Source organism: Amphibalanus amphitrite, unplaced genomic scaffold (assembly GCF_019059575.1).
Source record: "Amphibalanus amphitrite isolate SeventyFive unplaced genomic scaffold, NRLGWU_Aamphi_draft 001305F_arrow, whole genome shotgun sequence".
Lineage (NCBI taxonomy): Eukaryota > Metazoa > Arthropoda > Thecostraca > Balanomorpha > Balanidae > Amphibalanus > Amphibalanus amphitrite.
In genome coordinates, this window is record NW_024882798.1 from 110817 (window position 1) to 137714 (window position 26898).

General features: G+C 52.5%; 2 protein-coding genes and 12 non-coding genes across 23 annotated transcripts; 7 read left to right on the top strand and 7 right to left on the bottom strand.

Moving 5' to 3' along the window:
* LOC122371999 (zinc finger and BTB domain-containing protein 17-like) lies at positions 1–8970 on the top strand. 3 transcript variants are annotated; one of them, XM_043348824.1, is made up of 6 exons: positions 1–250; positions 851–1142; positions 1563–2424; positions 2635–2777; positions 6216–6466; positions 6829–8970. In XM_043348824.1, exons 2-6 carry the CDS (start codon positions 906–908, stop codon positions 7982–7984), a joined length of 2649 nt encoding a protein of 882 aa, XP_043204759.1. In that variant the 5' UTR covers positions 1–250; positions 851–905; the 3' UTR covers positions 7985–8970. The 3 variants fall into 3 exon arrangements, with proteins under 3 accessions (XP_043204759.1, XP_043204758.1, XP_043204757.1); XM_043348823.1 differs by lacking the exons at positions 6216–6466; positions 6829–8970 and adding exons at positions 3288–4819; positions 4855–5753 and having other exon boundaries at positions 45–250; XM_043348822.1 differs by lacking the exons at positions 6216–6466; positions 6829–8970 and adding exons at positions 3288–4854; positions 4925–5753 and having other exon boundaries at positions 46–250.
* Positions 8463–26346, bottom strand: LOC122372000 (nucleolar complex protein 2 homolog). Of its 8 annotated transcripts, none has more exons than XM_043348826.1 (14): positions 26266–26346; positions 23650–23941; positions 22892–23040; positions 22590–22684; positions 22201–22304; positions 21704–21858; positions 21166–21390; positions 20784–20972; positions 20298–20408; positions 19899–20030; positions 19241–19456; positions 10577–10825; positions 10166–10314; positions 8463–8669 (listed from the first exon to the last, which is right to left on the bottom strand). In XM_043348826.1, the coding sequence occupies exons 2-14, from the start codon at positions 23915–23917 to the stop codon at positions 8516–8518; spliced, it is 2196 nt and encodes a 731-aa protein (XP_043204761.1). In that variant the 5' UTR covers positions 23918–23941; positions 26266–26346; the 3' UTR covers positions 8463–8515. The 8 variants fall into 8 exon arrangements, with proteins under 8 accessions (XP_043204761.1, XP_043204765.1, XP_043204763.1 ...); XM_043348830.1 differs by having other exon boundaries at positions 26245–26273; XM_043348828.1 differs by having other exon boundaries at positions 26240–26273.
* On the bottom strand, positions 9446–9532 carry Trnay-gua. Its single transcript is given in 2 exon segments — positions 9446–9481; positions 9496–9532. It is a non-coding gene; the product is annotated as a tRNA-Tyr (tRNA).
* On the top strand, positions 9679–9765 carry Trnay-gua. Its single transcript is given in 2 exon segments — positions 9679–9715; positions 9730–9765. It is a non-coding gene; the product is annotated as a tRNA-Tyr (tRNA).
* On the bottom strand, positions 13016–13102 carry Trnay-gua. The gene is given in 2 exon segments: positions 13016–13051; positions 13066–13102. It is a non-coding gene; the product is annotated as a tRNA-Tyr (tRNA).
* On the top strand, positions 13246–13331 carry Trnay-gua. Its single transcript is given in 2 exon segments — positions 13246–13282; positions 13296–13331. It is a non-coding gene; the product is annotated as a tRNA-Tyr (tRNA).
* Positions 13837–13923, bottom strand: Trnay-gua. Its single transcript is given in 2 exon segments — positions 13837–13872; positions 13887–13923. It is a non-coding gene; the product is annotated as a tRNA-Tyr (tRNA).
* Trnay-gua lies at positions 15624–15710 on the top strand. Its single transcript is given in 2 exon segments — positions 15624–15660; positions 15675–15710. It is a non-coding gene; the product is annotated as a tRNA-Tyr (tRNA).
* On the bottom strand, positions 16298–16383 carry Trnay-gua. Its single transcript is given in 2 exon segments — positions 16298–16333; positions 16347–16383. It is a non-coding gene; the product is annotated as a tRNA-Tyr (tRNA).
* Positions 16535–16621, top strand: Trnay-gua. The gene is given in 2 exon segments: positions 16535–16571; positions 16586–16621. It is a non-coding gene; the product is annotated as a tRNA-Tyr (tRNA).
* Positions 17572–17658, bottom strand: Trnay-gua. Its single transcript is given in 2 exon segments — positions 17572–17607; positions 17622–17658. It is a non-coding gene; the product is annotated as a tRNA-Tyr (tRNA).
* Positions 17810–17895, top strand: Trnay-gua. Its single transcript is given in 2 exon segments — positions 17810–17846; positions 17860–17895. It is a non-coding gene; the product is annotated as a tRNA-Tyr (tRNA).
* Trnay-gua lies at positions 18480–18566 on the bottom strand. Its single transcript is given in 2 exon segments — positions 18480–18515; positions 18530–18566. It is a non-coding gene; the product is annotated as a tRNA-Tyr (tRNA).
* Positions 18718–18803, top strand: Trnay-gua. Its single transcript is given in 2 exon segments — positions 18718–18754; positions 18768–18803. It is a non-coding gene; the product is annotated as a tRNA-Tyr (tRNA).
* Positions 26347–26898: the final 552 nt, after the last annotated feature.

A 26898-nucleotide genomic window follows, 5' to 3' on the forward strand; every position in this document is an offset into this window, starting at 1 on the left:
ATTTGAAGAAAGTAGCTCAAAAATCAAAACAAATAAAACAAATAATACGGTTAGATCCGGAGGATTCTGAGGTTGTCGGTCGCTTGCTGTAAATTTTTGCGCATTTTAGTTTCAGGTTTTCAAATTTATTAGACATTTCGATCGTATAGGCATAACAGCATGGCGGATAACATCACAACCTGTGCAAGGGCTTGACGAGGAAACAAGGCCCTATATAGAACGAGGAAAAGAATACCGAAAGCAGGTCAAGGTGGGTTGATTCCCATTTTTTTTTTTCAAGAGGATGCTGTTTTTCGTGAATAGCTTAGCAACTTCCTGTTAATTTAAATCTCTCCAATCACCATGAATTTTTGCTGGCATATTGGGTTATTACCTAGTGCTTAAGCACTGATGGATTCAGACTTGCGTTTGGGGGGAGGGGGCAACTCATGCACAAGGGTACCTGTCCTAGGGTACCCTAAATCCTGTTTTCTCATTAGATTTAGGCCATTCATTTTTCATCACAGCCCTGACATGATGAATATTTTTTAACTATAAAGTAAAATATAGAAATGGTAGCCCACACGACCCATGCCTTCAGGTCGAGGTGGGAGGACTCTGACGGCACTGCAGGCAGAGAGAGAGAGAGCGAGCGAGAGCGAGAGCGAGCAAGGCGGGAGCGAGAGCGAGAGCGAGCAAGGCGGGAGAGAGAGGGAGAGAGAATATATATAGGCCCTGGTGTGAATAGCTTTGATGTATGAACATTTGAATGTCCCCATTTACAGTGGACCTCACACTAATTTACACCATCATACCTCCTGACTGGCCTGCCATGAGCCATCACTAACTGTCAGGCGCCGTCTGCCCGCAGCCTCCGGAGCCACGCCTATGTGAAACCACACTCACAGTGAGCAGCGGCCGCAGCCATGGAGTCGCTGCGCGCCTCGTCCTCGAGCTACTTCCCGGAGGTGGACGACGAGCTGGGCCGCGACGCGGGCTCACCGTACGCCGGCCAGCAGGCGCTGCAGGCGGCGTCCTACTCGGACCAGGAGGCCCTGCCGCCGTCCTCCGTGGCCACGCTCAGCCCGGGCCCGCAGGAGACCTACCTGCGGGCCGGACACTACACGGTGGTGGCGGCGCGGCCCGGCGAGCTGGTACACCAGGTAGGTACCGCAGCGGGCCGCGGTCGGCGGCGCGGCCGGGCACGTGGGGAGCGAGGACTGCCGCACTCTGGGGACGGACTGTGGGGAGAAGTTTGTAAGAGGGGCGGGAGATCCGCTACTGACCCTCCGCTCCATTATTGACCCGTTTCCCCCTTTATTGTCTTAGTCTCTCCCCTTGTTGGCCTGTTCGTCATTATTGACCCACTCCTATTAGTCATTCAGTCGCTCCCTTTATTCATTGACCGGCTCCTCTGTCATAGACTGGTTTTACTCCTTTATTGCCCCACTCCACCGGTAGGGGCCAGCTCGCCTCCATTATTGACCTTTTGTTATTGACCCATTCCTGCTCGATTGGCCCACCCCAGCCATTGACACACCACTCGGTCTGCCCGTTTCTGACCTGTCTGCCTCCGCCGCCAGGACGGCGACAAGGAGGGCGAGGCGGCGTTCTGCGTGCAGGCGGTCGGCGCCTTCTCTGAGGCCGGCGCCGAGCTGGACAAGTCGGTGTCCCACGAGCTGCAGTTTATCGGCGCCGGCACGGAGCTGGCCGGCGGCGCGTACCAGCTCAGCGCCGCCGGCGACGTCTACAAGCTGGTGGTGCGCGAGTCGAAGCCGGGCGACGTGTCGGCGGAGCAGCTGGCCGTCCACTACGGGCACCCGCTGCTGGCCGAGCCGCTGCTCCCGGTGGCGGCGGCCGTCACCGACCACCACGTGCCGCCGCCGCAGCCCGACCAGGTGGACAAGAAGGTGGCGCTGTCCGTGCCGGAGGCACAGCCGTCCCAGCAGCTGGCGCCGCCGCCGCCGCCGCCCCACTGCCTCATCTGCGACATGCGTCTGGCCAACCACCCGGTGCTGGACATTTTCAGCAACACCACCCACCAGACGAGCACCACGTACGCCATCAAGCTGCGCCAGGTGACGGGCCACCGGGCCAACTTCGCCTACCACTCGGACGTGCTCTGCGAGTCGTGCGCCTCGCTGCTCAACGTGGTCGACTCGTTCGAGGCCCGTCTGCGAGAGATCAAAACCCGGCTGGACGACACGCGCGCAGAGGTGCAGAATAAGTTCATCCGCACGTGCGCACGATATGACGAGGCTCAGCTGACGGGACCTACTGAGCCAGAGGGGGAGAGTGATAAGGTGCAGGGGAGAAAGAGAAAAGCAGAGGAGACGGCACCGCAGCCCAAGAAGAGAAAGTCGCGTATCAAGACGGTCGCTGTTTTAAAAGACACATCGTACAGGGCGAAGACTGCTGCTGCCTCTTCTTCCGCGGAGGACGTCGGTAAGGAGCGACAGAACGGATTAATTCACACATGGACATGCATCAAGCTATATATGTTTTGTATACATTTTAAGTGTAAATGTATCGTTAAAGCTGGCAATGTCTTGGACTGGCACGACATTAACTAGTTTCTTGTTGGCCTTTGTAAGAGCCATTACAGCAGCTGAATGTAAGCTCCACTCACCGGCCGGTTGTGCCCCTTTGTTTCAGGGTCGGCGGCGGTTCGGCAGCGTCGGCCGGCCCGGCGCGCCGCCGAGCGAGTCAGGACGCTGGCCGAGGACGCCGACAACCCGGAGGGCGTCGACGACCCGGAGCCGGAGCCGGAGCAGGCCGCCGACCCCTCGTACGGCGAGGTGAGCGACGGAGGGTGACCACTGGCGAGTGAGGTTGGGTTCACGATATATCAATATTAGATTAAACAGTGACAGGGTACGGTACGTCATGGATGAAGTTTAGAAGATACCTACCAAGGATTGGGGTTACTTGTTATGTCATCTGCTTTGTTTGTAATCGTGAAGGTGTTTGAGCGTGTTCTGCGTGTCCGTCATTTGGTGGACGTGAAGGTATGACTTATGACAAACTAAAATATTCGTTCAATAACAAAAACAACGTTGAAAAAACATTGCACAAAACATCACGTGCACCGGCAATGCCAGTATTCTGTTCCGCCACCTACCAGTCATCTATGTAAGCCAAAGTGCAGATAGGGCGGCTGCTCACGCTGGCTGGAGACTCGGAGGTACTCGCGTGGGCCGGCCGGCCGGCTGGACGAGTGAGGCGGCTGGGCGGGCCGCCGGCCGCCGGCCGCCGCGCCGCCGTGTGTGTCCGGCCGTCCGCTGACGCCGCCTCCCCTGTCCGTCCAGCTGGCCAGCTCGCTGAAACTGGAGACCGCCGCCGCAGAGGAGGACGACGCCGCCGAGGATGAGGACGATGACGAGGACGAGGACACCACCAACCTCTCGGACGGCCGGCCACTGCGCGTGGCCAACATGTGCGACCGCTGCGGCCGGCTCTTCATCAACCCGATGGTGCTGAAGGTGCACCAGCTGACGCACGAGCGGGAGCAGCAGCGCTCGCCGTCGCCGGCGCCGGAGGCCCCCTCGGACGGGCTCATCATCCCGGCGCTGGAGATGGAGTACCCGGGCGGACCGGACGACGTGCTGGCGCAGGCCGTGCAGCAGATGCAGGGGGCCGACAGCCCGGCGGCGGCCGTCACCCAGGAGCGGCCGCCGGACGGGCCCGAGACGGTGCCGCCGCCGGCCGAGACGGACACTGTGCCCGGGGCGTCCGGAGGGGCCGGTCAGTCGGCGGCGGGCGTGCAGGAGGTGTTCAAGTGTGACTCGTGTCCGAGCATATTCCGGTCGCTGCAGAGCCTGCAGCGTCACCACCGCAAGGCGCACACGCAGGCCGTGTGGCGGTGCTTCGTCTGCTGGCAGGCCGTGGACAGTCTGCGCCGGATGCGCCGGCACGTGGCCGCGCACGGCGAGCAGAACAGCTGCGCCGTCTGCCTGCTGCCGTTCGAGACCAAGGCGCAGCTCAAACTGCACGTGACGCGGAAACACCCCGAGACGCAGACCAAAAACAACTACTGCGAGCTCTGCAACAAACACTTCGACAACCAGGGCTTCATCGAGCACGCGCGTGGCGTACACGGCGTGGGCGCCGACTCGTCGCGCCGGATCAAGTGCGACCAGTGTGACAAGGTGCTCTCTAACAACGTCAGCTACGCGAGACACATGAAGGTGCACAAAAGGGACTTCAACTGCCAGTACTGCGGCAAGTCCTTCAACAGCCGCACCAACCTGGACAACCACGAGCGCACCCACACCGGCGAGAAGCCCTACATCTGCCCCGACTGCGAGCGCTCCTTCATCTCCAAACAGGTGCGCGATATCCACATCCGCACCTTCCACCGCCAGAACCCGTACGCCTGCAAACGCTGCAAGCGGCGCTGCGAGTCCAAGGCCGCCTTCATCCGGCACATGCGCTCGCACGCCGGCGTGACGCCGTTCGAGTGTCCCGTCTGCGGCAAAAAGATGACCACCGAGTATTCGCTGAAGATGCACATCCGCGCCGTCCACGACCGCAAGCTGCCGTTCCAGTGCCACGTGTGCCAGAAGGCGTTTCCGTACAAGTCTTCGCTGACTCTGCACATGAACACACACTCTGGCGACAAGTCGCACATCTGCGACATTTGCGGAAAGTGTTTCGCGTCTCGCGGTTCACTGCGCACGCACATGCACACGCACAGTACGGAAAAGCCGTACAAGTGTGAGTGGTGCGACCGCAGCTTTTCGCGGAAGGACCTGCTGGCCGGACACAAGCTGCAGATTCATGGCATTCAGCCGGTGACCAACTACTCGCGGCTCACCCGACACTGAGCGGCCGGGGAAGGGTCGGTACGGACTCCAACTCTGTGCCCGGGGAAGGGTCGGTACGGACTCCAACTCTGTGCCCGGGGAAGGGTCGGTACCGACTCCAACTCTGTGCCTGGGGAAGGGTCGGTACGGACTCCAGCTCTGTGCCTCTGAATGGGTGTGTTAGAAGAGGGGCGGTAACTGTACAGAGGCGGTGTGTGTGTGTGGCGTTGGAGAGTGACGCGATGGGTCCGTGTGGGGAGCTGTGAGGGGCGCTGCGCCCTGCACTCGGGCTGTTGATGTGGGCAGGGTTGGTGGCCTGATGTTTGCGTTGGCATTATCCGTCCGTGCCTGGTCCGTGTTGGTTGACACCGCCCGCTGCCGGTCGGGCCGGTGGTACGGCTGAACCCGCCGGCCGACATTAAACCCTGCACCCGGAGCGCACATCTCGTGAGGTCCCCCACAGATGGGGTGATACAGGCGTCCCGGAGCCGCGGGGAGCTGCGCCATCACCTCCCTGAAGCCCGGCGTGACACCAAGCGTGTCTTAGGATGACGAATTTCGATACTGCACCTTTGATAACAGTCGAAAATAGTTGTATGGTCAAGATGGTCTCCGTGCCTGCAGTGCACGTGCGAATGCCGGTGTTTGGTATATACTTTTATGGTGAACGTTTATGCAGCGTTTTATGATGATTTTTGCTATCTTTTTCCTGTTGTCTTGTGCGTGATAGGTCAGTTTCTTTTTGTACTTTGTATCTGTGACGTGGGAGCTACATCTTTGTAACCTGTTTCAAGGTCCCTTTCAGGGCGACTAGATGTCTCAATCTTGTGCAGGTTAGCCTTCATTCGAATGTTATCTCTGATGTCCGCAATATCCAGGTTGTAGGACTGCTGCGTGGTGTAAGGAGTTATCATGACTCTTTTCAATAGGTGTTGTACGAGTTGTGAAATACACAAAGATTATCTATAATATTTGTGTCATGTTACGGGTTGTGATCTGTTTGGGATGCTCAACTCATATGAAGGGAACCATAAAAAACGAGTTTGGATCATCCAAACTAGTTTTTATGGTTCCCTGGATGTATGACATGCAGTTGCTTACATACGAAGAAAGTTAATCCTGACCAATCGGCGAAAAGCTGGTCCGAAGGTGGGCTGGAAGGTGCAAGGTGCACTGTGGATGACTGAGGAATCTCTCAGCGTCTTAAACCCAGTTGTGCATTCAGCAACATTCGCACAGGTGTTAGAGGCATATGGACCACCTCTATCTCAAGTATTATTGCGTTCTGCGCCGTGAATCTGATTGAGATGGAGCGGGGCAGATCCCCTAAAACGTTGAATTTGCACCATATCTATGATGACCGCCTCCAACACGAATGAGCCTCTGAACTGTTGAGTTCTCACTATAGTGACCACCGCTCGCCGCCCACAGCCGAGCGGCGAGGCCGACGGCAGCGGCCGGTCCTCCGACGACGCAGAGACGGACGCCGACGACGACGAGGACGACGAGCCCTCGGAGCGGCGCGTCCGGGTGGTGAACCGGTGTCCGCACTGCCACGCCGTGCGGGACAACATGCACGCGTTCCGCGCCCACCTGGCCTCGCACGCCGAGCTGACGGCCGACGCCGTGGCCGAGCACCTCACTCAGAAGGCCAACGAGAGGCTCGCCTACGCGTGCAGCAGGTAAGGACCGAGAGGGGACGGCCGGACCCAACTGGTCAACGCTGGTCGCTGCAGCCTGGCTTAAGCTTGGGTTTATCGCTCATATCCAGTGTCATTGTTCAAGGTGCTCGTGGCCCAATTCACAATGACTGGAGTTCGTTACAGCGGGCAAATCGCGTCTGAGTGAATGATCACTTACTTGGTTATGCTTTCAGCTCGTTGGCGTTTTTTCCAGACTTTGTTAGCACTGAGCAGTCCTGTTAAATTATTCGGAGCACGTGTAGTGTAGGTTCCGTACCGTAAGATCGATGAATTAGGCGGTATGCACATCTCATCTGCCGCCGATTACCGTTCGCTGACGCCGCCCCCGGTCCGGCCGGCAGGTGCTCGACCACGTTCTCGGCGTACCGGGAGCAGCAGCGGCACGTGCGCTGCCGACACCCGCGGCTGGGCCGCTGTCCGGTCTGTCTGACAGAGGTGGAGGAGACGGGCGGCCTGATGCAGCGCCACCTGGCCTCGCACGCGGCGCCGGCGCGCTGCTCCTTCTGCTCGGAGCAGACCGACTCGGTGACGGCGCTGTGCCGACACACGGAGCAGCAGCACCCGCTGGCGCTGCACAGCCTCTACTGCGAGCTCTGCCGGGCGTTCGTGGACGAGGCCGCGATGGCCGCGCACCTGCGCACCGACCACAGCTCCGTGCCCGAGCTGAGCGTCCAGTGCCGCCGCTGCGGCGAGGTGGTGCGCCGCAGCGCGCTGGTCGGCCATATGAAGGTGCACGAGCAGAGCCACCGGTGCGGCTACTGCGGCCGGGCCTTCCCCAGCGCCGCCGCGCTGGTCATCCACGAGAGGACGCACACGGGCGAGCGGCCCTATCGGTGCCAGGAGTGCCGCAAGTCGTACATCTCCAAGGCCACCCTGGAGGCGCACGTGAGCGCGTTCCACCGCTCCAACCAGTACGAGTGTGACCAGTGCTCGCGGAGTTACACGAGCGCCGCCCGGCTGAGGCGACACCAACTAATGCACAGCGACACCAAACCGTTCATCTGCCAGGTGTGCAAGAAGGGCTTCAACCTGGAGAACCACCTCAACATGCACGTGCGCGCCATCCACCTGGGCGAGACACCGTACGAGTGCCACGTGTGCCACAAGCGCTTCCCGTACAAATCATCACTCAAGAATCACGTGCACGTGCATACGGGCGACAAGTCGCACTGCTGTCCCACGTGCGGCAAGCGCTTCAGCACGGCCAAGATCCTGCGCTCGCACTCGTTCACCCACCGCGCCGAGAAACCGTACAAGTGTGACTACCGGCCCTGCGACGCCAGTTTCTCCCGAAAGGACCTGCTGGCGCGACACCGGCTCTCGAGCCACGGCATCGCGCCCGAGGTGCGCTACAGCCGACTGCAGGGCCGGCCGGCCGCCCGGCAGCCGGCGCCGGCCCCTCCCGCACCGCCCCCGCCGCCGCCGCCCCCGCTACAGCCGTCTGTACACTACGTGCTGACCTACCAAGCGCCCCCGCGGCCCGCACATCCGTCCTAATGTCCGAGAGCAGTGATACGGCTGTGTACCTGTGAGCTGTGGGCTCGAACCTGGCCGGGGCTCGAGTCTCGACATGGGCGGAAATTTCTATACCTACTTGAGCCATCTGTGCTGGCATGTGATTGCTGTTTTCGTCGTCAGCGGCTTGTGCGTATCGTACAAGCTTACTGTTATTGTACGTGAAGGTCGAGTGAGAACCCCAGAGGTGTTGGCGCCTATGGGGTGAGTATACGGGGTCAAACATTCCAGGCAGCATACAATGGGCTGGGCATATTGCCGATCTCGAGCGGGGACTGAAACGGTTGTTTTTTCCTCGCCCGCCATGTTACATTACCTATATGCTGACAGACATTAGACAATAAGTGTCTATCGATGAAAATCGTGCTTCACTGGACACGACGTACCACGTGATATTTTTGGGTCTGCACAGTGCACCGGTAGTGTTTTTCGTTGTAGCATCCACATTCCACACCAGCTCCACTTCGCCAGTCGTATATTTGAAAATCCCCAACCCCGTAACAACCACATTCATCAGCGAACCTTTGCCTTCTTCGCTCCGGCCTTGGTCTGCTGCGGCCGTTTCCGTTTCTTGTTTTTCTGCTGCTTCTTCTGTTTGTTTTTGGAGGGTTTCAGAGGTTCGAGCTTGTCGCCCTCGTCTTCTACCTCGTCGCTCTCGCTCTCTAACCTGTGAACCGAATGGCGCGTCAGCAACTCGGGCTCCAGGAGCTCTGTCTCGCCTAGCACTGTACCTTATCCGTCATCTCACTGACAACCTCGACAGTCAGAATTCAGAATGAGTTTCTGAAACAGGCATTGTAATTGTATGTTATTTTACTATGTTTTTCATCATTACATTGCGTGTTATGTATTGGTTTTTGTACGTCTGCCAAGCAACGTTGCAAACATGATTCATTGATGTAAAATGTTGTATGTAGTCCGTCTGCTGACTGTTTTGCACGAAAATCAAATAAAAGCACTTAACAACATTCACAATGCACTTTTGAGACATGATTACGCAAATGATAAAATTTCCTATTATAGCCGCATCTGAAGAGCTTAGAAAGTGGTGGGCGGTTTTGCACTTAACAAAAGGCGTTCGTATACGGTGGTGGGACAGATCTTTTTTTAAGCGCATGATGCCAAAATGTACTTAAATATATGGGGACAGATTTACTCAAACATTTTTACTGTACTTGTAGTGTCATTGTATCAGCGTGGTATAAAGTATTCGTATTTCGGTAAGATCGTAAATATTTCAGGCTTATTTATCACTTGCTCGGAAGCTATGTCCCACAGCAGTGCGGAGACGATACTCATTTAGCCCCTATCCGCCGCCCAGCGCCGGATGCGTTCCTTTTGTTAGGTCGCGTCGAAGCGCGTTATTGGGCAAGAGACCAGAATCGAGGGCAACAACCGGTCCTGCTTAGAACGTATTTGCCAGCCGGCTGACGATTTAACACGTCCTCCGGGCCGGATTTGAACCAGCGACCTATGGATGCCTGTGAGAGCCGCTACAGTCCACCGCTCTACCAACTGAGCTACCAGAGGATATCAAACCAGTGGAACAATGCCAAATGCGCTAAGCTTGACGTCGCTGTTCTGGCCTGCGACAGAGTGAAAGTGAACACCCAAATTCAGAGATTGCAACACACCTGCTCTGCAGCCGCAGCTCGACATAAACACAATCCGCCAGGCCTCTGGTAGCTCAGTTGGTAGAGCGGTGGACTGTAGCGGGACACTCAGGCATCCATAGGTCGCTGGTTCAAATCCGGCCCGGAGGACGTTTTGAACCGATATTTTTTAGAACTGGGTCGGTTGTGACTTGTGGTTGGTTGAGAATTGAATGTCACTGCGGTTTCGTCAGGGACCTACAACAATTATAAACTTTGCCTAGCCCCGAGAGCAAGACAATGAGACGGCTACGCGCGCTAAACAGTTGGTCCGCGAAACCTTCACTCGAGTGTTCACTTTCAGCCACCACGCAAAGAATGATCACTGAAAGGTACCCAACATGTTTCACCACAGCGGACTTCTCAAGCTATCCTACGGTGCGAAGAACTTCGTTCAGTCATTCACTCACTAAATGAAATCGGTGCCCGGACAGTATCTTCCAAGGCTCAAGCTATAAGGACGAGAGAGATGCGCAGTACGACCGGATGGCAAGAAGGGCCAAACACTCACCGTAACACCATCTCCCCGTCCTCCTGCTCGCCCTCGGAGTCGTCCTCTGCGTCCTCGTCGAACGGGCGCACCTCGTCCTCCGAGTTCTCCTCGTCCTCGTCCACACTGTCCACGGCGTCCGGGCCGGCCCGCACGCTGATCTTGGAGTCCTGCGACACCGCGGACGGGGTTAGAGGGGAGTGTGGGAACACAGCGGCGCGCTCTGCGGCTGGACAGGCGCGTCTGGATGTTTTCCATAACAAATTTCCAAAAGCCACAAGTGAGGTTGCCGACGCATAAGAATCACTCGTAAACACCAATTGCTCCTTATAAATACCATCATTGCTTCACCATTTACCATCCTCACGCACTAATCTCATCCCCACACCCACAACACACTCGTTCAGCCCCTCACGCCGCTGCATCACCAACCTTGCCGGGCTTGGCGCTGCTCTTCTTCTCCTGCCGTGCGCGCCAGAGCTCGTAGAAGGCGGTGAAGGGCGTGCCCTCTGTGCGTCGCTCCTGTTCCCAGCGGCGCACCGCCTCCAGGTCGGACAGCTCGAACGGCAGCGTCTGGCGCCGGGCGTCCAGGTGCTCAGCGTTCGCCTTGATTTTGTCCAGCACCTCCTTCATCTGCTGGTTGTAGGTGCGCACCTTGCACTTGGAGAGGAACTCCTTCAGCTGAGTCCCCGGACGGTGAGGGGGAGGTCAGACTGGTGTGACGGTAGCGAGCTCAGAGTGGGTGACGGAGGCACGATACACACGGATATCCACCGCTCAAAGAGAAGATGGATAGATTCGAGGCAGAATCAAAACAAAAGTTTGATGTGTAGACAAGTTGGGATTTTTATTGGACGCAAATTGAAAAGAATCTTAAACGAGTTTGGAGCGAAACGCAAACAAGCCAAGAAGACGTCGACTGCCAATGACCTAGCATGCGTTCCATGTCAAAACGTCCTCCGGGCCGGATTTGAACCAGGGACCCGCAGATGTCTTTGCCCGTATGTTCACCTCCGGCCCGGGGGCACCGGAGTCACTGGAAAATTGACCAGCCAGAGAGGGACTCGCGGCAATTACAAATCCTTCGTGAAATAGGCATCAGGTCAAATAACAGACAAAAGCCGAAGGTCAAATTTTCTAACTGAAGGTCAAACTATGATTCAACCGACGCGTCTCGACGAGAGAAATACGATGCTCGTAGAATCGGTGTCGCACAAGGAGTGTATTGAACGTTATTGCAGAACAAGCCTAAAAAATGTCCATTTTCACATTATTTGTCCAATGAGAACGAACCGTCGCCCTGAAGTAAATTCTGAGCATATACATCACAAGAGGTTGCAAAGAATTATCGTTTGCACTTTACTGCGAAGCCGTAGCTCATCATTTCACGGGTTATACGTCGATTTGTCGAATCATATTTTTCTTCAATGACCTCAAGTGACATTGGTATTGACCTGAGACCTGAGTAGAAAATGACAACATTTTCCAACTAAGATACTCGTTTAGGTATATATTGATCACCTTTACTGTTTTTATCCTTTTTTAGCCCGCGCCCTGATGGGGTCTGCCGAGCAACGCGGTCTGATGGGGGGGGGGCATTTTGCCCCCCCCCCCCTAGATCTCGAGAACCACGCAACATAGCGACAACGGCAAACGGCGTTGGATAGCCCCAACGGGGAACTACCTTGTGACCCAATTTCATTGACCTCGGTCCAACCGATGACGTCACAGGTCAGGTCAAATGTCGAATTTTCACCGTTTACAGGCATTTCAAGAAATGCGTTGTAAAATCGAGTAAAATGCATTTCATTGAAAATCATCGATGGGGAAACGTTCGTCAAGCACATATTTTGTTATCTGAGGTCACTGATACCAGGTCAGGTCACAGAGGTCAGGTAACTGAGGGTCACAATACGAAAATATCATGTGATGCATGTTTTATGGTCCAGTTTATATGCCAAATGCGATTATGTGGGGCAGGCAGCCCTTGGGGTCAGTTGATATTATGTTTTGGTGAAGGTCAGGTCAAGGTCAGGTCAAGGTCGGGTCAAATTAGGTCAAATTTCAAAGTTGATATTTTTGCATAAAATGGGATCGATTCGATGCAGTTCGTCACGGGGAGTTCAATGATGGCCTTTGTTTTGCGCTGAGTGGTCTAGAAATGCTAAAATTGAGGTAAAAAAATTTGACGTCATCAATTTTGATTTTTTTTTTTGCTATAACTTATCGATCATTAAAACTTATCGATCAAAAAGAGGTATCGATCTTAAATTTGATATGCATATCAAAGAACGCAGGGAGTATCACATTTATTCCGTTTTTTTATCGAAATTCGATTTTTTTTTAGATTTTTTAAAAAGTTTTTTTTTTCTCTAAAAAAATCATTTTTTTTGTTTTTGGGGGTAAAAATCCAAAAATTTTGAAAACCCGAGATAGCAGTTTCGTAGCGCCGTCTTTCCTCTACACGACCACATAAAGAACTTTAAAATTGCTTGTTAACTGTAGATTTGGTGAGCGTTTCAAGATGTCATGTTTTTTGCTAATTTTTACTCGAACATGACCTCAGTTTGACCTCAATAACTCCTGACCCAAGGTGACCTGTGACTTGAAATTTTGTGTGAATATGTCAAATTGATGCCCAGAAAGGTACTGAAAATTTGGCGGCGCTGCGCGCCGCCGTTTTCTTACTATTTAAGAAAAACCACAGGGGGGGGGGCCAAAATGCCCCCCATCAGGGCGCGGGTTAGTGTACGCGATAATCAGGTGTGCGATAAGAAGGCCCTCACTGGCCATCGGTCACCACCATGGATACATCGACTGAGAATCCCACCACAAATTAAAAGATTTTGACCCGTCACCGAGGTCAAAACGTCCTCCGGGCCGGATTTGAACCAGCGACCTATGGATGTCTGAACGTTCCGCTACAGTCCACCGCTCTACCAACTGAGCTACCAGAGGAAGCTGAATACTAGTGTCGCCGCGCTGACCTGCTCGTCGTCCCGCCCCCGCTCAGGGCGTGGTCCCTTTCACTACACAGTTCCACCCGCACTTCACGGCCCGCCGTCGCCGGCGCGCGATACCGCGTCAGAGCGGCCTCATATCCTCTGGTAGCTCAGTTGGTAGAGCGGTGGACTGTAGAGCACTCACAGGCATCCATAGGTCGCTGGTTCAAATCCGGCCCGGAGGACGTTTTGGCCCAGTCGCTGGTCTATTTTATTCTTATACACGATACTGGACTGGAATGGACTTTAAATTGCACCCAACCACTGAACACCTAGCAGACACTAACAAAACATCACACTAGTGTGCAATTGGACACCGTGCCGGCGTAAGCCAAGCCACCGAACTGGTGTGAAACAAGACACCGGAATGACATGAAATAAGAGACCGGACTGACATGAAACAAGAGACAGGACTGACATGAAACAATACACCGGGCCGGCGAGAAACAAACATCGGACTGGTGGGTAACCAATAACTAGACACCTGACTGGTATGAAACAACTTAACATCGAAATGTACCGTGGAGTACCGTGCCGGGCACAGCTTCACTGAAAAAAAAAATGGATGAAGCCTGAGCCATTGCCGGTTTATTTGGATTTTCGAGCGTTCCGAATGCGAATGTCATTTGCACTCATACAATCTAAGCGACAGCAATTTCAGGATCTGACCAGCAGTTGCTCCCCAAAACGTCCTCCGGGCCGGATTTGAACCAGCGACCTATGGATGCCTGCGAGTTCATCTACAGTCCACCGCTCTACCAACTGAGCTACCAGAGGATGTTGAACATTTTGCCGCCGTGCTGGCCTGTCTGTGGCCCCGCCCCCACTCAGGGCGTGGTCCCTTTCACTACACCGTTCCACTCTGTAACCGGCACTTCACGGCCCGCCGTCGCCGGCGCGCGATACCGCGTCAGAACGGCCTCATATCCTCTGGTAGCTCAGTTGGTAGAGCGGTGGACTGTAGAGCACTCACAGGCATCCATAGGTCGCTGGTTCAAATCCGGCCAGGAGGACGTTTTGGAACGGTCGCTGGTCTGGTATGGTCTGGTCCGATTTGAAAACGACACAGAACTGGACAGTGGTTCGCAGCTATAAGCTACGATACTGGACTGGGCTAGACAAGAGCCAGACAACACGATAATAGTTATATAAAATATAAATAGACACCAGAGTAGTGTGTCAACATAGACTCTACACTAATGTGTAACAAAACGCCACACGTAATTGGAACAAGATACCGCGCGGCGCGCTGTGGTGTAAAAGTTACCGGACTGGTGTGTAATGAGAGATGTGACGGAAAGTGGGTAACAAGACACCTGACTGGTGTGAAATAAGTCACCAGGCTGGGGTTACCTAAACAAGATACGAGTACCTAACTGGTGTAAAACAAGGCGCCGGGCTGATGTTTAAAGAGACAGTAGGCTGCTCAATGACCTGACGCCGCATTATCGTGTAACAAGACACCACGAGACGATACTGGTGTGAAACTAAATGTCGAAATATATGGTGCATTACGTACATAAGCACAGCTACAATATACTAACGTAGCAGCCGAATCACTGCCAGTTTATTGAGGCTTTCGAGTGTCACGACTCAGTCACTGGCACCCATGCAATCTAAATAAGCGAAGCGACAGCAAGGTCGGGATCTAACGACAGTTGTCCTCCAAAGCGTCCTCTGGGCCAGACTTTAAACAGTGACCTATGGATGCCTGAACGTTCCGCTCTACCGCTCTACCACAATGCGGTGTCGTTCCACAGGGCATTTCGGTGTCATTCAGGTGAGCCGGTGTCTGGTTACACACCAGTTCGGTGTCTTGTTTCACATCAGTCTGATGTTTCGTCTGGCAGGTTACACCACTTTGCGGTGGCATCTCACGGACAAGTGCGGTGGTCTACATTTACAGTCATAAATCATTGTGTTTGGCTATTGTCATGTCCAGTTCGGTCCGATCCAATTCAATCTAATCCGGTACCTGTTGGCAGTTCGCGGTACAGCCCAATGTCGTGTTTGAAAACGAAAGAGACCAGAAGCCAGCTTTACCAACATAAAAATAGCCGCGTGCCGGAAATTTTTGCCTAAAGACCGCTTCACATACAGAGCGTAAACACTAAAGCCCTATCCGCTTACGTGCCCAGCGCGCATGTGAAGCAGTCTTTCGGCAAAAAAAAAAAAATCCGGCAAGCGGCTATTCATCAGTTGGTAAAACTGGCCTCAGATCAGCGATCGGGTTAAAAAGTCCTCCGGGCCGGATTTGAACCAGCGACCTATGCATACCCGCGAGTGCTCTCTACAGTCCACCGCTCTACCAATTGAGCTACCAGAGGATATGAAACCGCTCTGACGCGGTATCGCGCGCCGGCGACGGCGGGCCGTGAAGTGCGGGTTACGGGGTGAAACTGTGTAGTGAAAGGGACCACGCCCACAGCGGGAGCGGGGCCACTGACAGGCCAGTGCGGCGGCAGAATGTTCAACATCCTCTGGTAGCTCAGTTGGTAGAGCGGTGGACTGTAGAGGCGCTAACAGGCATCCATAGGTCGCTGGTTCAAATCCGGCCCGGAGGACGTTTTGGGGAGCAGAGCTGCCGGTCAGATCCTGACCCCCTGTCGCTCAGCTTGCGTGGGTCTTTAGTGACCGTGACAGCCGGCTCGCTTGGAGGTTCCAGGAATCCAACAGTGACTCTGATCAGATTGTTAGATTCAATTGGGGTAGTTATGTGATCCCAGCGTCTAGTTACACACTACCACGGTGTCTATTTACACCGCAGTCCAGTCTGTTTTGATACATCACATTGCGGTGCCTGTTTAATGCTCATTGACCAGCCCGATGTTAAGCTACATGCACACCAGCCAGTCCAGTGTGAAGTTCCACTTCAGTCTGATGTCTGCTGCACATCAGTCTGTACTTGTAGTCTAGTTACAGACCAGTCAAGTCCAGTGTTTTGCTACAACACGTGCGCTGCAGCTGCATACTGATTGACCGGGTGTAAAATTACACGCACTTCCATTGTTCAGCTACAAACCAATCAATTTGTATAGGTTTGCACCCGTGCAGTGTCTGGTCACAGCACTCCGCGCCGCGGTGGCGGACGGCAGTCCTCGGTCCAGTCCAAGTGCTCGTTTCAGAACAGACCAGCGATCGGGTCAAAACGTCCTCCGGGCCGGATTTGAACCAGCGACCTATGGATGCCTGTGGGTGCTCTACAGTCCACCGCTCTACCAACTGAGCTACCAGAGGATATGAAACCGTTCTGACGCGGTATCGCGCGCCGGCGACGGCGGACCGTGAAGTGCCGGTTACAGAGTGGAACGGTGTAGTGAAAGGGACCACGCCCAGAGCGGGTATGGGGCCACAGACAGTCCAGCGCGGCGGCACGAGTGTACAGCATCCTCTGGTAGCTCAGTTGGTAGAGCGGTGGACTGTAGATGAACTCGCAGGCATCCATAGGTCGCTGGTTCAAATCCGGCCCGGAGGAAGTTTTAAGGGAGCAGCCGTCGGTCAAGTTCTGAGTTGCTGTCGGCTCAGATTGCATGGCTGCAAATGACATTGACTTTGGGCTTACTAAAGGCCAAATGAGCCGACAATGGCTCAGGCTGCTACAAACATTTCGCCAGTGAAAGTAATGCCACATGCATTTCGGTTTTTCGTTATTACACATCAGCCCGGTGTTTTGTTACACCAGCGTGGCGTTCTGTTTTACATCAGACCGGTATCTTTTTTAAACCAGTCCACTGTCGGCTACACACTAACCCGGTGTTTTCTACCCACTAGTCTTGTTACACACTATTTCTGTGTTTTGTTTCACACCAGTTCGGTGTCTTGTTACACATCAGTCCGGTGTTATGTTTCACATCACTCCATGCCTTGTTCCACACCGGTCGTTGTCATGTTTCACGTCAGTTGCTTACATACTAGAGCGGTGTCTAGTTTCACACCCGTACGGTGTCTGGCAAAACCTTAGTGCAATGTCCCAAAATTTGTCGATTTGGGTGGGAAACGACATCCAAATGAAATTCATTTTTCACTCTCACCACCAATTTCAAGAAAAATTTTCCACTCCCAACCAAGAAAACCTATATTTTTTACCTATAGAAAGAGCAGTGGTGTGGATGCCCAGTTTAGCATCAACCATTCTTATACACCCTAGAATAAAATGTATGCTTTTTGTCGTTTCTCACTCTTTTTGGATCTAATCGAATCAGTAGTTTTCACTCTCTCCCCTCTTTTTGGTGGGTGATTTTCCCCTCTGACACCCAAGACGAAACTCAATTTTGGGACACTGCCTTAGTGTGTTCATGGATATGGTGTGGTGTATTGTCGCACATTAGTGCGAGCAGTCTATACGGGAAGCAGATAGCTGACTGCAGTCCAGTTCAGTGTCGTGTTTGAGAACGGAACGAGCAGGCCAGCGACTGGGCCAAAACGTCCTCCGGGCCGGATTTGAACCAGCGACCTATGGATGTCTGAACGCTCCGCTACAGTCCACCGCTCTACCAACTGAGCTACCAGAGGATGCTGAACATTTGTGCCGCCGCACTGGCCTGTCTGTGGCCCCGCCCCCACTCAGGGCGTGGTCCCTTTCACTACACCGTTCCACTCTGTAACCGGCACTTCACGGCCCGCCGTCGCCGGCGCGCGATACCGCGTCAGAACGGCCTCATATCCTCTGGTAGCTCAGTTGGTAGAGCGGTGGACTGTAGGGCACTCACAGGCATCCATAGGTCGCTGGTTCAAATCCGGCCCGGAGGACGTTTTGGCCCAGTCGCTGGTCTATTTTATTCTTAAACACTACACTGGACTTGGCTGGATTATCCATTGCAATCAACCACCGGACACTAACAAAACACCACACCAGTGAGCAATAAGATACCGGCGTAAAACAAGACACCGTACTGGTGTTAAAAAGACACCGAGCTTAAATGAAACAAAAGACCGGACTGATATGAAATCGAAGACACCTGACTGGTGTGACGTGAAAGATACAGAACTGGTGTCAAAGAAAACAACGGGCTGGTGTGAAACAAAACACCGGACTAATGAGTAACAAGATACCAGGCCGGTTCCAAACAACACATCGTAATGATGTGAAACAAACACCGGACTGGTGGGCAACTAGACACTTTGACTTGACTGGTATGAAACAACTGAACACCGAAGTGCTTGGTGACGGTGTCATACCTTGAGTGACACAGCTTCACTGATGAAATATAGCAGCCTGGGCCATAGTCGGCTTATTTGAGCTTTTGAGCGTGCCGAATGCCAATGTCATTTAACGCACATGCAATCTGAGCTACATCAAGCCAAGATCTGACCGGCAGCTGCTCCCCAAAACGTCCTCCGGGCCGGATTTGAACCAGCGACCTATGGATGCCTGTGGGTGCCTCTACAGTCCACCGCTCTACCAACTGAGCTACCAGAGGATGCTGTACACTCGTGCCGCCGCGCTGGCCTGTCCACTGCCCCGCCCCCGCTCTGGGCGTGGTCCCTTTCACTTCACAGTTCCACTTTTTAACCCGCACTTCACGGCCCGCCGTCGCCGGCGCGCAATACCGCGTCAGGGCGGCTTCATATCCTCTGGTAGCTCAGTTGGTAGAGCGGTGGACTGTAGAGCACTCACAGGCATCCATAGGTCGCTGGTTCAAATCCGGCCCGGAGGACGTTTTGAAAAACTACCCGAAGCCTTAGTCGGTAGCCCTCACCTAGTTCAAATCCACATCCGGCGCGATAAATTATCTCTTCAAACCGCACAGTCCAAAGCAAAGTGTTTTTGAAAGGCACGAGCTTCTTCCCACAATCAGCATATGATGACCGTCCATGGTTCTGGCTTCTGGCCTGGCAATCACGTCTACCATATTCCGATACTAAACTGCGTGCTGAACTGACACGCAGTTTAGTATCGGAGCTGACACGGCTGGCCCGTGAAGCGCAGCACCAGTGATGACACATCGATGATGATCAAGCCGACACTCGTGAAATCTGTAACCAGATACGGTCGGTGACACGCACCCAACACTGACCAGTTTGGCGTTAACTAATTTCTACTTCGATCTGACCGTCAGCTGCCCGGGACGGACCAGTTTGGCCCGGAACTGACCTGTATCCTGGCGAGCACCACCAGCTCGGGGAAGGCCAGGCTGCAGCACTCCACGTGCAGGTACTCGACCAGAGCCGAGAGCACGCCGTCGAACACGCCATCACGGAAGCCGTTCTCCTTCAGCTCGGCCTCCGAGAAGCGCAGCATGCAGCTCAGGTCCAGCGGGCGCATCGACACGCGAGAGCTGCGCTTGTTGAAGTCGGTCTGGTGGAGGACCTGGAGAAAGCGCAACGTTTTAAATTTATAGGGGGAAACGAGGGAAGTGAGGGCATGATAGCAACTTCACTACATGATAGCAACTTCACTAAAACATGTCCATGTCTAGCTTCCAAGTAATGTCAATGATCTTCTACGTTTTTCATATGTATTACTCACCATCTATTGGACAGTTTTCGTCAGCAATCAGTTTCCTTCCACTGAATAACATTAAAAAGACGTTTATTGGAATCAAACACCATTGCCAGTCGTCAATCTCCCTAAAAAAACGCTTCGTTCCCTGATAAAGTTAGGTTCCTTCGGACGTCTGTAAATATTGTATTGTCTCGTGTCTGTTCCTGCAACTCAGACATCCCGTTCAATGACCCCCATCCCCGCACCTCCACCCCACGTGGCCAACAGCGCTGACCCGCCGGCGTGCCCCTGCGTCCTCCCGCCGTACCTGCAGCAGCAGCGGCAGCACCGGGATGAACGTGTTGGTGGCGGCCGACAGCTGCGTCAGCGCGCGCACCACGTGCAGACGCAGAGGGTAGTGGCGAGACGTGGTGATCAGGTTCACCGTGCCCAGCATTATCTGATGGGGAGGCGAACGCGGCGGAGGGCGGTCAGGGGGCAGGGTATGTAATAAATACATCCGTGGCTAACTTTTTTATAAAGCGACTTACTTTGCAAAAAAAAAAAATCATATAAATCGACATAAGGGTACGAAGTGGCGGACGACGACCGTTTTTTCTTTCGGAGTATGGCTAAATGGCTCGATTGAGTAGCTTCCTTTCAGAATTATTAGATAGCACACACGGAGGACGAGTCAATTCCCATGATCCAGAATATAGCCACCGACCTGTGTGAGTGGGTAGAGCAGCAGTCGCAGCTCCTCACTGCGGTCCTCTCCGATCAGGGCGGACCACAGGAGCAGGCAGTGGACATACTGCCAGTTGTACACCACCTGGAACTGGATACACAGACACATACTGACACACAGCAGACAGTGAACATACTGCCAGTTGTACACCACATGGAACTGGATACAAAGATACATACTGTAACACAAAGACACACTGACACACACATACTGACACACAGGCAGGCAGTGGACATACTGCCAGTTGTACACCACCTGGAACTGGATACACAGATACATACTGACACACAGCAGGCAGTGGACATACTGCCAGTTGTACATACACCACCTGGAACTAGACACGGATACACACGCGCGTTACACACAGTAGAACTAGATACATCCGCGCCACATACAGCACACACATCAGCGTCACGTACAGACCTATCCGTCCCTGATCCACCTTACCCAGCAGCTTCTGGTCACCTTTTTCTTGTCGAGTTTGGCGTTGCGCAGGTGGATGGCCAGCTGCCGGATGTAGAGGAACGCCCGCTGGTAGCTCATAGACGGGTCGATGCTGTAGAGCTCCACCAGCGAGCGGCGCATCAGGTGAATGTGAGGCCACGACTGGGCTGACGTGAACGCGCAGTTCTTCACGTACGCCAGGTACGCTTTCTGTTGGCACGAGAGACGGCGGGCGACAGAGGGCGTCAGCGTGAACCGTCATTGACCGAGGAAAACGCTGGTTTACAACTAAACCTCCATAAGCAAGACGTTTCTCAGACAACATGCTTCCTCACTTGAGCACCGCCCGTTCCCCCGTCACCAGCCCGAGCGTCCATCCGCCGTTAGATAGGCGCCGGCTCACCATGAGTACTGTGTCGAGCAAGGCGGCCTGGTTCCTCCTGGTCAGCCGGTAGAGGTTGACGAAGGCCAGCACGCGCACCTCCTCCTCGCCCGCGGACCAGAGAGCCACCAGCCGGCTGACCAGCTGCGAGCACAGCCGCTGCTCGGTGGCTAGGTACGGCGTCATGGCCAGCATGTGGCGCAGCAGCGCGCGCTGCATCGCCGCCGAGCCCGAGGACGCCAGCAGCTGCCGGCGGAATGTGGGACAGCGTTACTTTGGGAATAGGGAACCAGCGTACCGGGCCGACCGGCGCCAGAAGCGGGGCAAGTACTGCACCGTTCACTCGCTCTCCCTACCCACGCTGGCATTGTGGTGGTATGATCATCGGTGTGTGATGATCCAGCAACTCATTATTACATCGGTGTGTGATGCTGAATCGGTGTGACTCTACAGATCACAAACTGCTAGAACTAATCTTCAAACGTCATACCTATAGCGACGCTTCATGAAGCAAGGCCACACACTTAACTTCAATGACAACTCTCCCAGTCCGCCTCACCTGAATGACGTCCGTAAGGAAGCGTTTGACGGGCCCTTTGACCTGCGGCCAACGCTTGCAGCGCGACGGGTCCTTCTCCGACGACTCCAGTTTCAGGATGGAGGCCACGGCGCGAGGCACCTCGTTCAGACACAGACGCACCAGGCTGTTGAACACTGCCAAACACACGGGCGTACAGAGACGATGTCATGGGCGCAGGGCTGTGGGTCTTACCTCTTAACGAATCTCGACTCATTTAAACAATCGTTATAAGTAGAAACGATGATGTCTATAAAAAGCAAAATGAAAAACTATACAAGAACTATAAAAATGGAGAGAACGTGTCAACATTTCAAGAAGCTTTCTCAATATGTGGTACCGTGACGCATTGTATCGTGCTACAGTGGCACTACATCCGAGCTTCCAATCCGATCTCATTCACGTCAAACGCAACACAAGAATATTGGTCACACCCCTGTCCAGGATTTCATTCAGCCCGCGGTTCAGTCGGCACCGACCTGTGGGATCGTCGATGGTCGAGGCGCCCTCGGCCCCGCCACCGGTCGCGCGCTGTACTGCCGACCGGAACGCGGCAGTGACCTCCTTCAGAGCCGACTTGGCCCTGGCGGCGGCAGCGGTGGCGTGAGGATGCTCCGCGAACAACAGGTTATACGGTGACACAAATAGCCGGGGATTTATAACACGAACGCAAACATTTTACTTTGTCAGCAAAACAATCAATAAGCAAAAGTTTCGGCTCACGTATTGATGCACATGTGGGCGTAATTAAGAACAATAGAGTTTGGAGTTTTAAAAATGCCACCATGCAGCATCTGAGCATTGGTAACACAGGACCACAATTGAAAAGCTCTCTAAGATGACGAGAGGTTCGTTATGACGTACGTACTGTGTACTCGCAAGAGCTGCCTCCCATCGACTGATCTGAGTCAGACTGAGCCCAGACGGATCCGAGGGCTCGTCATCACTGTCTTCAGCTGAGTCCTGAAACAAACGAGGAAAAAACACTGTTCGGTGTGCAAGGCATCGCATCTAGTAATAAGTTGGGCTGTACAACCAAACAACCATTGTTTCACGATGGAGTTGAGAGAAATTGGCTTTCCCTCATAGTAAAATACAAGTGAATAACTGGAGTAGTAAAGATGCTTGTTCTCTTACAATAAAAGTAAGCCTTCAACTAATTGGCCCCACCTCATCTGCCGGCTCAGGCTGTTCAGTTTCTTTTTCTTCCTCCCCCTCGAACACATCTTTGTCATTTTCCTGGAGGAACTTGTAGAACTCTGGATCAGTGTCCTTCAGCTTGTCCAGAGACTTGTGAAAGTCCTCTTCATTGCCCTCCTCTGCAATATCAAGACATGAATTGAGTTGCGAGCTGGGACAATGCTTCAAAAGTACCTGCAAATCATTGTTCAACAGGACATGCAGAACTGACAGTTACGTTGGGAACATGCTAAATGCAATTGATTGACACCCCCTGGAGGTCTGGGGTCACTGAAAATGGGACATGATTGCCACAAGTCACTCCTAGGCCCAAATGTCTTTTAAGCAATAATAACTGCCTCCCTGAAGGTCATTCTAACAAATATTACACAGTTTACAGATTTACTGTATACCTGGCCTATTCAAATACATTAGCCAGAGGGGTGTGGTAATAACTGGTGTAAGCGGTGTAAGCAAATTGACCACGGTCAAAAACGAATTACCAAGTCAACATTTTGGGATGGCCTCGTTCAAAAAACGGCTAAGAGCTTCGGTCCAGACAATTATTTTATCGTTGGCATACAGTAAAATACATACCAAACTCGGCCGGTGATAAATTTTCAAGACCTGTCCTTACTGATTTTTGAACTCGGCCTTCGGCCTCGTTCAAAAATTCAGTAAGGACCTCGGTCTTGAAAATTTATTTACACCGGCCTCGTTCAGTATTATATAATCCTGAATGGCATTACCTTCACTGGACTCCTCCTCCTCTTCCCCACTGGAATCGTCTGGCTCCTCCGCTGACTCTGTCTCATGGTCCCCACCATTCATAGGTGTGTCTGATTCAGCATCTCCATCGTCATCAGAGTCAAACCCAGATGCCAGGAACTGGTCAATGGACATAGACGCCAAAGCTGCATCCTTATCATCAGAGCTCACACCATTCTTCTTGGACTTTGAAGCTGTTCCCTGTTTTGCATTTGAGCTATTTTGTGATTTTACCTTCTTTGCCTTCATTTTGTGCACTTTTTACAGTACCACCTGTAATGTAACAGTAATACCATTAAGAAAGAACATGGCAAGTTAACATTTGATCAGATAACATTTTCATTGGTGACTAAATGGTGAGCCACTTGAGCTGCTTTATTACCAGATGGTTTTTGATTTTACACACCAGTATGTTATCACCAGGAAAAATGTGTCCTGTTATCACAGGAACAACATTTTTACTAGTACTTAGTAGGTACTTAAGGGTCAGTAGGTCAGGTTAGGTTAGGTTTTGTTACCAATGCAGTTTGTTTCAAAATCATGGCCACCTGTATGCCACATGATAGCGGGCTCTACTTTTTTAGGGGCTTTCCTGCTTTCTCTATTTAGTCTATTGTGAGGGTGAAATCCCTCTTTTGCATCCCAGGCTAACAATTGAATAAAAACTGCACCATATTGCCACAAACCATAATTAAACTTAGAAAAATTTTCATATGATGTTACTCCTTAAAAAAGTCAAGCAGGGATAGCAAAACCTAATCTTATCTGACCTGTCATTACCTAACCTAACCTAACCTAACCTAACCATACCTGACCTGACCTTACTTAACTACCAACTCACTAACCTACAACCTGCTCAGGCCTTTTGCATACTTATACCCATGACCCAACATGTGGTCAGGTGAAACCTTATATGGTTCATCCAAAAAGTATCATAAGCATCAATGTGAGATCTCATTTTTAAGCTTAGAAGGACGTGTTCTTTCCTTTAATGTTCTTATTTTGCCAATTTGTCCAGTTTTAACCCTCGCATGTGTGCGGCGTTTGCCAGCTTCTAATGTGTAGGGGGGGGGGTCGGTTGGACCCTCCCCCTTGCCGTTTGGTCCCTGATCGAGCTAGAGCTTCGCGGAAAAAACGAGCGTGTTGCCCGTGACGAGAGGAAGCCGATGATACCCAATTTTAAGGTCCTAGGTCATTGGTTGACCTTCCAGGTCAGGTCAATGACCCAAAGTCGGGAAAATCGGGACCTGTTAGAAAGTCGTAAAGTGTGGCTGCTAAGGGGTTTTTCGGGGTGCTGATCACGAATATCGTGTTAGTTTTGATCACAGATGATGTCTTGAAGCATTTAGACCAGGTCGGGTCAGGTCAGGTCAGGTCAACCAGTAGGCGTCGTGACGGGTATTCGTAGTACGTGTCAACCGCCTCTGACAGCTTTGTAACATGTTACGAAGTCACCAAAACTACTTCGTAAATGTTCAAATGGTTGCTAAATTCGAATTCAGCTCCAAAAACTAGCCTAGAAACATGTAAAACTCGAAAAAGTGACCCGAGGTCACCCGAGGTCACCAAAGGTCAATGACCTGACCTGACCTTCAGGTGACCTTGACACACACGGGAGTAACATCAAACCACATGTTTGAACGTTTGAAACCACGAAAAGCTTGCAAACACGCGGCTAGTGCGAGCCGACATACGCGAAATCGCGATTCCGGCCAAACATGGTCTCGGAAAAGAGGTCACAGGTCAAAGGTCATTTGGGTCAGGGTCATGAAATTTTCAGGGTAGGTGTCAAATTGATCAATGCGAGGGTACTGAAAGTTTCGTCGCGATCGGCCGCTTTTTACGCGAGTTATTCGCGAAAAACCATGGGGGGGTCCATCCGACCCCCCCCCCCCCCCCCCCTACACATGCGAGGGTTAAGAAGGTGCAGAAAACTGAAATGTTCATTGTGATCCAGTTAGTGTATTTTTGGGGACAACAGACTGCTTTGAAAATTCCCTAGGTCAGTTTATTGTTCCTGAGCATGTGGCATATAATTGTTTGTATCCATCCCATCACGAGTCTGGTATGCCAGGGCAATCTTCACCACGCCTGCTCCTGATGTTGCTGACCTAAAATCTACCATAGTGGCATTGACCAGTTAACATGAAGTGAACAATCTGTGCCAGCCTGTTGTGAATTGTGATTGAACCCATCTTTCTCCCATGTCAACGGCACCACGGAACTTGAAGTTGACTGTGACAGTTGATACAAAGTGCAGGAAGTCAGCAGTGAGGATCTCATTCCAAACAAATGAAGTATTGGCATTCCAAATAGCTACTACACTCTTGGTACAACCACAGCATAATGAAATTGGAACTTAATGGCACCGATTGCTGAAATCCGAAACGTCAAAAGCATTTTTCATTATTTGTTGCTCCACCGAAACACTAAAAAACAATTGTTTTCATACGGATGGGCAAATTATTCGCAATTTAGAACTGTACCACAAAAGAACGCTAATTACTCCTACATTTCAATTATTCGCCAAAAGACATCCCAGGAACCAAGGCCATCTATACAGGAACCAACCGCACAAATTCAAACAAAATACACACGTGCGAGGAACGGGAACGTAAGTATTGATCGCATTATAGAGTTCAGTGATTGATCGTCAAAGGTGCGCTATATCTGTCGCACATGTGGAGCTACCATATTCTGTCAACAAATTTCTCCTTCATGATAGCAAAGTTTTTGGTAACAGGCGACGAACCGTATTATTGACCTCGATTTTTACCCATCAATATGTCAGAATGTAGTCAGTTTTGTTTCCACCGGCTAGCTGAGAAGACGAGACACCTCTCATCGTTGATTCAGTGGCATATCAAATATTCATGACCTGGCTTTCCTTAGCGATAAGCGTGACGTGGCAGCCATGGTACTGGCCGCAAGTTTGTAGAGGTGTCACATTCACTCTTTCGGGTAAAACTTTCCAAGAAAAGCGTGCTCAGATTTTAGCCGGAACCGGAACCACGATTCTCGTCATCCAATGAATGACATAAGCATGTGGAGAATTGTGCTGGACTGTGGGTGCCCGATGGAGTCGCAACAGACGGCGGAGGTCAAGGGCACGGCTAGGGCGGCGGCGGATTTGTTGCGCCCGGGTACCCCAGTTTTGCACAATCCCCCACCTATGGGCCAAAGCCACGCCGCCATCAAACTCGATTTTCTCCATGCCTGTCAAGCAAAGT